A 12,715-nucleotide genomic window follows, 5' to 3' on the forward strand; every position below is an offset into this window, starting at 1 on the left:
ATATACAACAACAACAATTCCCAGCCTCCCCCGCAGTTAGGGGGAATCAATATGATTGAGTTGGGGTAAGTAGAACATTGGCAAAAAACATGAATACCATTTCTTTGTCTGGCACTTAAAACTCCCCTTGCTCCCTCTTGTTGCACCTGCCAAGAATCCAGAAGAGGTCCCTGATGTCCTAAGGTGGAGGCTGGCAAACTTCTATAAAGGGCCAGATTGTAAACACTTTCAGGTTCATATATTCTTTTTTTTTCTCAAAAACAAAAACAAAAACAAAAACAAAACCGAATCCTTTAAAAATGTAGAAACTCTTCTTAGCTTGTAGACAGTACAAAACAAACCATGCACTGGATCTGGCTTATGGACAGTAATTTGTCAGCCCCTGCCTTAGGACATAATGGTGCAACACTTCTTTCTATAAAGACACTTAAAAAAAAATCCTGTCAAATTAGGTATGGCTAAAACAACTGTAAAATATTACAGGGGACCATAAAAGCCTAGAATGATTCTGCATGTAGTTGTTTCAAATCTCTTTAAATTCCCATTCTACTGTAAAGAAATTGAAAATAGAAGCCATAGACTTTGCATTACAGATACTGTGTAAGGAAGAAAAATAGCGTGGACTTCAAATGACAGACTCAGTCCAAGATGAGACGCTGGTTTTACACTAAAAGACTGGTGAAAAGAATGTTTATGCTTTGAATTCGAATTAAAAGTTTAAACTCTGTATCATGTTTGTATGACTCTCTATTTTAATAGACTTTTATTCAAATAAGAAGGCTTCTATTTTAACTCTCTTTTGTGTGAAAAGCAACTGAGAGGAGATGACAGGAAAGCCTTAAAAGAAATAGGACAGTACCACAATACTGAGTCCTCTGTTCTGGGTCTTGGCTTGGACATCAGCTCTCCCAGGAATTTATGATAATACAATTGTGGCAATGTTCTACATGCAGAAATGTTAGAATCTCTAAATGTTTGCTATACAAAGGTATACAAAAGGAGCAGTTAGTATGGTTTATTTAATATACATGGACGTGGGCCAGGAATAAGAAGAGGCTAAAGAACATTAAAAAAAAAAAAAAAAGCAATCCAGTCATCATTCGCATGAAAATGTCTACCTAGTCTAATACACCTTAAGTTAAAATGGAGCCATTCACCATGTGGAAATCTTACACGGACTAGCTTTAGTGTTTACAAAGTACTAACTACATAGCTTGCAGCATCTTCTCTTTTCTGAAATTCCTATCAGCTCTCATAACTAAATGTTTGCAACTGTCAGCGTGGGCTACCATAATAAGAGACCATGATCTGGGTGGCTTGAACAACAGAAATTTATTTTCTCTCAGTTCTGGAGGCTGGTAAGTCCAAGACCAAGGGGAAAGTATGGATGATTTTTTTGTGAGAGCTTTCTTCCTGTCTTAGACATAAGGAAACTATCCAGAATGGGAAAACAGAGTTGTATTAAGGGAAAAAAAGCAAAAATAATATGATAAATATGTAGAAATGTAAACAAACATGGGCCATACAAAGCAATAATGGTAATGTGGGATTTAAATTATGCCAAATAAAATTCCTGCCATCATGCCATCTATATCAATAAGGAGATACATGGAGTTAGAATGGTTTTAAGGACCTTACATTTTCTGGAAAAAGGAAACAAGTCAAGATTAACAATAGACCTTTGTAAATCAACAATGTATTTTATATGCATTATAATGACTAAGATTATTACTAAAGAAAAGGAAGAGTGCTTATAACTTCCAAACAAAGGAAAGAAAACGGAATGATAAAAAAATACTTTATCAATTAAAAAAAAAGAACAGAACAAATAGGGTGGGAAAAAATCTGATGCACATCCAGTGATGACAATATTTAAATTAAATACACAGTAATTACACTAAATCTAGAACTAACCATTCTATTTCAAAATTTTCATATTTGATTATAAAATATGTGCTATTCATATTAAAAGTACATGCCAACTTAAATGCAAGGATACAATAAGGTTGAAAGTAAAAAGAGAAAAAAGTTAGACCATGTAAACACCAATAAAAAAACTGTGTGGCTGTATTAATATCAGAAAAAATAGACTTTAAGAAGAAAGGTATTACTAAAATTAGCAGTGTCACTTTGTAACAAAAAAGGTTGAATTTTCTAGAAAGAGAAAATAATTCTTAAGTAGTATGTACCCAAAACATGGCCACAAGACATCAAATTTATTTCAAATGTATTTAAGTCATAAATCTATTCAGGCTTTCATATACATAATATATGCCCACATACACCATTTATTCATATAACGAATGTATATATTTCCATAGGGCAGAACATGGAGATTATTTGGTGACAAAGTATGCCAAAATAGGAGAGGATATTTGAGGTTTTATCTCCCTGCTTTGATCTATGCCTTAACCTACCGAATCTATTTGATTAGTCTGTGTGGCAAGTAAGAATGTAATAGAAGTTTTATCATATTTCATTCCTTAATCTACCCAACCACTCCAGACGATTATTCACTATGCTGGGGAAGGGGAAAGCTCAAGGCAGCTTCAGAGATGTAAGGAAGGATGAAACTGGGTTGGAAGTATAGAGGGGAAGGGCAGACTGCCCCAAGATGGGCCACTCTGGCATGCAGATTATGCCAAGCTGAAAACGTGCAAGGCCCAAAAGACTCAGGTAGAAACTTTGACCTTCCTTTCCTACCAACAACTGCTTGAAAGAATTTAGATAGAGGACCTGCTCCAGAAGAATGCCACTGCCATAGATAACTGCATTACAATGCAAACCAGGTATGATAGGGAGCAGCTGAGCAAGGGCTCTTTTATCAAAGTTCTCTCTATGCCCTATCGTTCCTAAGTGGCCCAGCAAACATTTGTTTTCCAAACATTTACTCTTTTTCATCTTCCTGTGAATTGCATTCCTTCCCTTTGAACTCCCAGACCCCTACCCCTTTCTCCTTAGCTCCAGGATGCATACAAACCTCATTTCCCCTGACTGTCTAGCATTTCAAGTCTGTGTATACAAAATTAAATTTGATTTTCTCCTGTTAATCTGTCTCATGTCAAAAATGTAATTCAAATACCAGCTAGAAGAATCTTACAGGGTAAAAGTAAAACTTTCCCTCCCCAACAGAAGCTATATTAGTATGTTACATTGTTTAATGTGATATAAAACATAACATGAAACACACTGGAATCACGAATGGAGAATCTTATAGTAATTAAGATAATTTCATAGGAAATCATTTAGGTTTACCTGCTATTTTTGAGAGATATTTATTACTATTTCTTTTATATTTTTTCCCCCTAGAACAAGAAATAGGCATCGACTTGGCAATTCTTAAAATAACACGAAGATATTGAGATTATGAGATTGGCATATAATATTATTCTTTCTATGTAACCAGACTGTCTTATTCTTCTAGAGTAAAAATGTTAAAACATACTATGGTTTGCTGTTAGTTTATATTGTAATTTCATTTATCACCAGTCATCTCAGTAATATAGCAAAAGATTTAAAAGAAAATGCTGTTTCCACCTTCCTGTAGTAGTAAATGTACAAACATACGTGTATATGTGTAATATTCTATGCGAGTACCTCACTCCAATTAATATGATAGTTTTAACTTTATTAATGAAGCCTGTAGAACATTAATTCACATTGACAACATTTGTTATGTTTTGAATAATTATAGCTTTATGTTATCCCTTATATCTTAACAAAAACTTGGTTTCTCACTGTGTCTTCACATGGCAGGGAAGGAGAGAGAGCCTAAACTCTCTGGGTCTCTGCTTAAAGGGCTCCAACCCCATCATGGGGACCCCCACACTCATGATGTCACCTAAAACTAATTACCTCCAAAGGCCCTGTCTCCAAATACCATCACAGTTGGGGGTGTTAAAAAGGAGACAGCAGCGGGCATCTGGGTGGCTTAGTCCATTGAGCATCTGACTCTTGATTTCAGCTCAGGTCATGATCTCAGAGTCCTGAGATTGAGCCCCGAGTTGGGCTCCACACTCAGCGTGGAGTCTGCTTGTCCCTCTCCGTCCCCCTGTGCCCTTCTCCTTGCTCACAAAATCTCTCTCTAAAATTAATTAATTAATTAATTAAATTTTTAGGAAAAAAATAGAGACAACAGGGTGGCACCCAAATGGCTCAGTCAGTAGAGCATGTGACTCTTGATCTCTGCGTCAGGAGTTCAAGCCCCACATTGGGGGTAGAGTTTACTTTTAAAAAAAAAGGAGAAAACAGGACCAAAATGGAATCACTTGTGCCATGCCCATGTGGGCAAACTGAAACTATACCTAACCTGATTGCACATTCAACCTTATCCAGGAATATAATCTTAACTGGTCAGTCTGGAATTTCCTGGTTAGCATGAGTAAGGTCATCTCCTGATAGACTCCTTTTGTCCCCCAAAGGAAAGGTGACCTTGCCTGAAATAATCTTTTTGTTGTTATGAGTTTCTTGTCTTTTTTTTTTTAAGGTTTTATTTATTTATTTATTTATTTGACAGAGAGACAGCAAGCGAGAGCGGGAACACAGCAGGGGAGTGGGAGAGGAAGAAGCAGGCTCCCAGCAGAGAAGCCTGATGTGGGTCTCGATCCCATAACGCCAGGATCACGCCCTGAGCCAAAGGCAGACATTTAACCGCTGTGCCACCCAGGCGCCCCTATTTATTTATTTGACAGAGAGGTAGAGAGAGCTCAAGTAGGCAGAGCGGCAGGCAGAGGGAGAGGGAGAAGAAGGCTCTCTGCTAAGAAGGGAGCCCAGCGTGGGGCTCAATCCCAGAACCCTGGGATCATGACCTGAGCTGAAGGCAGCCGCTTAACCAACTGAGCCACCCAGGCACTCCTATGAGTTCCTTGTCTTAAACACTCTCTGACTTTAAAAACCTTCTCATCCTGTAGCTCCTTGGAGCTCCTTCCTATTTGCTAGATGGGATGCTGATAAGTGTATCATTCATTAAAGCCAATTAGATTTAAAATTTACTCAGTTGAATTTTCGTTATTTAACAGGGGTTAGGACTTTAACATATGAATTTTGGAGGGACACAATACAGTCCATAGCATCATTCAACAAGGAAGTCGAGGAGGTACAAACCACTACAATAAATTGTTAGGTCTTGCAAGCACTGAGCGCCAAGTAAGCACTTTTTCTCTCAACACAATCTGTGGTTAGTTAGCCAAGCAGCTCAGAGCCCAGCGCTGATGAATAAAAGTCAACTCAGACTGAGTCATCCTTAAAACAAAACAAAACAAAAACATACCTTTCTTTTCACCCTCCTGAATATGCCTTTTTGTTGGTAAGGAGAGGAACCAGTTGACATTGTGTGGCTAAATCTGGAATCATCCACTATCACTGTTGAAAACACACCCTGGGGAGAGAGGCATCATCAATATTCATTTAACAAAGATTTGAATACTGTGTTCCATCATGTCCAAATACTCTTTTATTTCTACCACATTGTCTCTAAGGAAAAAATTAAGACAATTTTTAATACCGTTTCATTTTAAGATTTCAAGTTTAGATAACAGAACTTCCATTTTTCTGCTACCTCATGAATCTGGGTTGTTTGATCATTTCTTTTGACTTTTTTTATTTGGAAATTTTAAACCTGAAGGATAACATTTTGTCACTTTTGCTATATTCCTGTGTCTGTGTACACTTTTATACTTATTATTTGTGCCAAACTGTTTGCAAATAAGTTGCAGGAATTACGACACTCACTCTTAAAGACTTGAGCCTATATTCTCTTTGAACAAAAACGTTTACTTAATAAACAGACCCCAGAGAATAAAAGGGGAAAAAATGGTATTCACCAAGGACAGGTGTGAAAGGATTCATTTTTTTAATGAAGAATTTTCATAGCAATTAAATTTCCCTTGTGACTGCAGAAACCTAGTAAATAAAAGAATTCCAAACTAGGTTTAGGCATGTTCCCTTGACCTGTTGTAGTCTGAGTAATTAAGAAAGTGTTTGGATTGTATTTGCACTACAAGCTTCAACCCCCTGAGGAGCCAGTGAGCTAACACAGGTGGAAAAATTAGCAATTTATTGATTTGGTACATTCCAAACATAGTTTGGAGACCCCAAACTGGGTGCCTTCTTGTAAATGATTGTACTGGCTTCCACTCAGCCATTAGGATTAACATACTGCTGGGCCAGGGTTTGCCCTTTGATTCACAGATTAACAACCCACAAATATCCTTTTGCCAGGCATCACATCATCCAGTCATTCTGCAAGCCTCGGGCTTGAGGCTCAGACTAGGAAACAAAACTTGCTGTCTGGGAACTAACTTTAAACCCAAATTCAAACACAAATTGACATTGGAAGGTCAAAATTCCCTCAGTGTAGTTTACTTATAGCTCCCAAACTTCAAGTAGAAAGAAGTCATTTCACATGCCTGTCTTGCTTCTGCATTCATCTGTGTCTGTAAAAAGTTGTCTCACAAACTCATTTAATACCCCAGCACTGTAACACACCCCCTTTCCTTGGTCACTGGTGGTCCATCATTTCCTGACCACTCCTATCATGGTGGACTGTTCTTAGAAAAAGGTGACCCTGTCAAGGTCTTGCCATAGCCCTGATATAAAGCTTATTATCCATGGTCAGCATCTAATTATCTCATGCCACTTTTTTTTTCCCCATTGGGACTAAACGTCACTTCCTTAAGTTGGCAGATATATTTATGGTGCTGTTTTGAAAAGCAATGCTTTAAATTTGAATTTCAAAGTCTTTGAAAAAAGAATGGAAAACATAGTCAACTCTCTCATGTGGATCTCAAAACAGATGTACCAGATGTGCACTTTGGAATAAAAGTACCATACTTGAACGTGGAATGTGTGATGGTAGAGCCCACTCAGGCTTCTGAACACTGGTGTATATAATCTCAGCTATAGACATTTGAAAGGCATGATTTTCATTTCAGTGGATTTAGGAGTGTGTGTGAGAAAGTTTGAAAATTACTGTAAACCAGAGTTTTTCAACTTTAGCACTATTGATATTTGGGGCCAGAGAATTCTTTTTTGTGGGAGTTGTGCTGTGAATTGTAGGATATTTAGCAACCTCCCTGGCTCTTACACAGCACTCTAAAATGTGACCCCCCCAAAATATCCCCTGGGGAACAAATTCACCCCGGTGAAGAACCCCTGTGATAGATGGCTTTGGTTCCATGTGATGGGGGAAAATAATCTTAGCAACTGTTGGTTTCTTTCAAAGTCCTATGTGTGTATACTACAGATGCCCTTTGTAACTGCCAGGTCTTGAGAGTGGGGACTAGGCATTATTTATTCTTGTATCCCTTAAAGTGTCTAGCACCGTCCTTGCATGGTATGTTCCTCATTGGTGCTGGTTTCTGACTTTCCTCCTTCTGAGAATGATAGAATTGGACTCCTATTTGTAGGAGCAGTTAAGGTTGGCCACATGACTTATTTTGGCCAATGAAATGGGAAAGGAAGTGATGCATGTCTTTCCAGATGAAAACTTTAAAACCCAGTGCACAATTTACCACATGCTCTTGTTAAGGTGGAAGAATTTCCTCTGCCTTTCAAGGTCCTTCTAGCTGGACTAAGAATCAAATTGACGTGAAACAGATAAACAGGAGAAAATCAAATTTCATAGCAGAAGAATGGAGAAACCACACAGATATGAAATTTCAAAGACAGTAAAGCAACAGGATACCTATTTGAGCTAAGAGACGGGTGGATGTTTGAGAATACAAAGGAGACAAAGATCATCAGCTTGGAAGGTAAAAGGAGATGTTCAGAAAACAAAGTTTTCCCTGTTATATAGCTAAATTTTTCAGGAAAGAGGAATCTTTGTTAATAGTTCTCTTGCTGGTATAAGCAGGCAGTTGAGCGGGAGGGAAAGAGCTTTTCCTGAATCTGCTGGGTTTCGATTTCTTTTAACTCAAAATAACATTCATATAAGAGTGGCCCATCTTGGGGCAGCCTGTTCTTGGCACCTTCGTTTTCTTCCCGGTGTAGTGACCAAGAGCATTTGCACGTTTGGCTGCTCCGTCAGTCTGGGGCTCTGAGTGATTGCAATGAACAGAATGCCTGCTTGCCTGCGTGGAGCACTAGCAAGAGTGCAAAATGAAATGTTGGTGATTTAAGCTACTGGAAGTATGGGGTAGTTTGTTATCAATCCCATACTTTAGTCTATCCTTACATACACATGCTGGTTTTAATGTCACAAACATTTGCATTCACAACACCTATGAGGGTGCTTTGATTCGTCTTCTCTTACTGTTAGCAAGGCTAGAGATCACCGATGAGGAGCCTATGCCACAGTACTGAAGTGGGAAAATAGCTGTATCCTTAGTTCCTGCTCAGGTTTAACTATGAATAAGCTGCAAATAGGTTAATGTGCCACGAAAAATTTAAAAAACATTAATTGCAGTCATTATCTGCAATCTATCTATCTATCTATCTATCTATCTATCTATCTATCTATACTTAGCCATTTTATTTAACGATTTAGTGGTTCTCAACTTGGGACAATTTTCCCCATAAGGGACATTTGAGAATCCATGGGGACATTTTTGGTTGTCACATCTTTGTGGGAGGTGCTACTGGCATCGGGTGGGTAGAGACCAAGGGTGCTGTTAAGTACCTGATAATGCACAGGGTAGACACCACCACCCCTCTCCCCCCAAAGACAAAGAGTAATCTGGCAGCAAATGTCAGTAGTGTTGAGATTCAGAAACCCTATGGTACAACAACAAGAAATAAAAAATTAAATATCCCTGCAATTACTGTGGTACACCAACAAATTCGCTTTATAAATATTTGATTATTTGGGGGATTAAAGTACAATTAACTCCTTATCCTCTGTGTTTTCTCTGCTGTGTTTAATGTACTCCTTTCCTATTTCTGATGCCTATTCCACAAGAATTTCATTTCCTGTGTCTACATGCTGAAGACTATTGCCCACTGATATTCTTTCCCATTTGGCTTTTTAGTGATTCCATGAGCTTAAAAAAAAAAAAATTCAGATCATGATTGAGGTTAGAAAGAATCAACAATCATTGTTTAATTCCATTCATTCCATTTGGATTATAAACTAATCTTCAAACAGAGAACGGTGTTGATGTCTCACATTTGACAATGGCCTTGGCTCTCACAGTGATTCTAAGCTTAAATATTGTCAAATAACTTAAGGGTCCAATAGGGTAATTCCATTCAGTCTCCAGTCTTGTACAATAATTCAATTGTGCAGTAGAATAGTGAAGCATAGTCAACTTAATAAATATTAATGATTAATCATATATACATATTTAACCATCTTATTTAATTATGTAGTGGAAATATAAAAATACTACATTACTATACCTCTAAATCTATCAGTTAAGTCTGACAAAGTCAAATTACTTCAATAGTGTGACTATTTCCCCTCTGACTTAAATTTTTCCCCCCCATTTCTTGGGGCCTAAAAGTATCTCAAACCTACACCAGTAGTACTGTCCATTCATGGTAAATACTAGCAGATATTAACTGACCGTGGTTTGATAGAGAACTAGACCTGTTTAATACAGAAAAAAATTCTACGACACCTTATTTTCAATGCTCTTATACCTAGGGACCTTTATATACTGTAATCAACAAAGAGTTGCCCTTGGAGCCAAAGATCTCTATATGACTGTGGACACCTTATTTATATTCTTTAGGATTTAGTCTCTTTATTTGTGACACTGTTCTTGCAAAATTTTTCATAAATGTTTATTAAACCATGAAATTAAGTGAAATAGTGTCGGTAACACATGGCTATGTGTTACCTTTTCTTTGTTCAAGCCCTGAATTAAGCCCTATCGATGTTAAAGTATGAACGAATTAATGCTTTATCTTGTAGGTCAAGCCAAGATACAGCAAATGGGTAAGAACATATGCTATTCTTTTTGTGAATATTTCTGTGGCATTCCCTCCTTTGATTCCCAGCTGAAATCCCACACCAGCTGGACAAAATCTCATCTCTCTTCTGAAATCCTTAATTGTAATTTTGTGAAGTATTTATTTTATTCTAACTAGGTGCTGTCCTCTGTCCTCAGTTTTTAGTTGATTTTTCATGTGAATATTGATTTTCATGTGAAAATGTGAATTTTCATGTTTTATCTCAATGGATAAATCATAAGGTTCTTTGAGGTTAGGAATCATACACCTATGATTCCTGTAACCTTATATCAGACACGCACACTCACACACTCACATACACACACCTTAGTCTAGTCAGGCTGCTATACAGAATCCATAGATTAGGTGGCTTACAAGCTATAGAAATTTCTCACAGTTCTGGAGTCTGGGAAACCTAAGATCAAGGCTCTGGCAGATTTTGTTTCTAGTGAGGTTCCTATCCTATTTCATGAATGGCTGTCTTCTCTCTGTGTCCTCATGTGATGGAAGCTCTCTGGGTCTCTTTTATAAGGGCACTAATCCCATTCATGAAGGCTCCACCCTCATAACCTAATCACCTCCCAAGGGCTCTCCCATCAAATACAATCCCATTGAGGATCAGGTTTCAACATGAATTTTGAAGGAACATAAACATTCAGTCTTTATCTCTATCTCTCCATAGAATTGATAACTATTGTTTTTGATTTCAGGAACAGTAGTTTATACTGTGCCTGCCCAGAATGCAGACTGGGAGATGGTAATAAATATTTTTGAGGAACTGAATATCCCTGCCACTAGTTTGACAGTCTCTTGTTTTTCATATATATGCTAAATTTCAAACACTTAAAAAGCAAATGAGTGTGTTTTAATAACCCTCAGTACGATCAAATTCAGTGATTCACAAAAGGCAGTTTTTGAGTTACCACCATATTGAAGCCTCACATCACCTCGAGGGAATTAAAATTAACATACAGGGGCACCTGGCTGGCTCAGGTGGAAGAGCATGCCACTTTTGATTTTTTTTGATCTTGGCGTCATAATCCTGAACCCCACATTGGGTTTAGAGATTACTTAAAAATAAATTTTCAAAAATTAAAATACAACTGAGACCAGTTATGTACAATCAATAAACCTGAGGTTACTATCTATTTAGAGTTTTGTATTTAAAAGAAAAAAAATCTTATGAAATATATAAGGTTCTAGACATTATAAAAAACCCACTTTTCCAGTATGTGATATTATATATTAAGTTTACAATCAGATAATTAAAAATTCTTTTGCTTCATTTAAAGCATTAGATCAGCCAACATAAATGTCTTTAGCAAGGAAAAATATCACATTTTGCTGTAGCTGTAGCCTGAGAAAGATAAATATAGAAGGATGTCATTTGTTGAAAGGTAACAGTCACAGGTATTCTCTCTTTACTTTCATTTTATATTGCTCTGGTCAATTTCACAGCCTCAACCGGTACTGAACAGGGAAATTGGAAAACAGCAGAATCGATTTGCAGAGTGATGTCCTATTTTGTTTATACCTTCTTCATCAGGGTTGCTATCATTTTTGTGTTGTGTGGTATTATTATCAACAGTAGCCTGGGCATAGCTGATAATCGCTAAAAGTCATTCTCTTAAAGTGGAAGCATAAAAAAAAACCCAAAATGAAACAATGTGACTATGCAATTTTCTCCTTTTCTAAATTTGCTGTTTTCACAATCCTTCATCTCTGCAAGAACTTTAATGACTTTTCGACTCTCAACCATGAGTGTAACAAACTTCTTTCCTTTTGGTTCCTAGGCAATAAATATTAAAATAATAAAGCTCTAAGTGTCTAATTTGAACTAAATACAGGTCGTTCAAATATCTGGTGCTTTTTCAATTTTCATCCTTACTAATTTTACTTTAAATTATAAATATACAAGAAATTGCTTCATAGGACAATATAGTACTTAATGAATTAAGAAAACTGGTTTACTTTTGCTGCTGTCTTTCTAGATTGGCAGTAGGTTCTTATAAAATTACAAATTAGAGCTATTTGAAAACAAAGCTGTAGCCTTTGGCTATTTAGTATCAACCCTGAAACAAAATCTCCTTTGTATTATTAAAGATCATTGAGAATGAATACTGTGGGACTACTGGCTCAATTTTTACATCCTCCTCCTTATTTTTTTTAAATGCATTTCTAATGATGATGAAATCTTTACTATGTAATGCCATCTGCTCAGCAGAATGGAGTCTATTTACAGTGTCATATAAATGGCAACCTTGTAATTATAAATGTTCACTTTTTCCCCTATTTATATTTAGATTGGCCTTTGTTCTCTGTATTCTGCCACCCCCAAATTGAGAAATTTGTGGGTCAAAGAATCAGAAAACTTCCTTTTAATCAATTAAGCAATATTGTCAAGTTTGTTTGTTCATTAGGTGAGAATTAAATTAAAAAGAAAACTGGCCAAATTTCTTAAGGCTTAGATACATGATGAGGACAAAAACAAAACACAAACAAGAAAATCTATATTTTAACTGGTTTGAAAAGGTTGTCAGATAAAATACAGAACACTCAAATAAATTTTTGAATTTTAGATAACAAATATTTTACTTTAATTATGTCCTAAATATTGCATGTTCTATATTTTTATTTGCTAAATCCCTAAGGATTGATGTCCTTTTTATCTTAATATCTTCAACATGGTGAGTGCAGAAACTTCTACTATTTTCGTAACTTAGAAAGCAATAGCATTGAGATAATAAAAAATGGAAATTTAAAGTTCTGAATAACAAAAGCTAAATCAATTTTATCCAAGCAGAGCTGTGCAGACAGGGTTTAC

The 12,715-nt window shown here is 36.6% G+C and overlaps 1 protein-coding gene across 1 annotated transcript in view; it reads right to left on the bottom strand.

Annotated features, from left to right (window-relative positions):
- Window positions 1-4,472: 4,472 nt before the first annotated feature.
- Window positions 4,473-12,715, bottom strand: part of LOC113257061 (uncharacterized) — a 232,229-nt gene continuing 223,986 nt past the window's right edge. Inside the window, exon 8 of the mRNA XM_044385002.3 lies at window positions 4,473-5,377. Within this exon, the coding sequence (XP_044240937.1) occupies window positions 5,243-5,377 (135 nt within the window). The 3' untranslated portion in view covers window positions 4,473-5,242. The remainder of the gene's footprint in view (window positions 5,378-12,715) is intronic.

Source organism: Ursus arctos, unplaced genomic scaffold, assembly GCF_023065955.2.
Source record: "Ursus arctos isolate Adak ecotype North America unplaced genomic scaffold, UrsArc2.0 scaffold_14, whole genome shotgun sequence".
Taxonomy (NCBI): Eukaryota; Metazoa; Chordata; class Mammalia; order Carnivora; family Ursidae; genus Ursus; species Ursus arctos.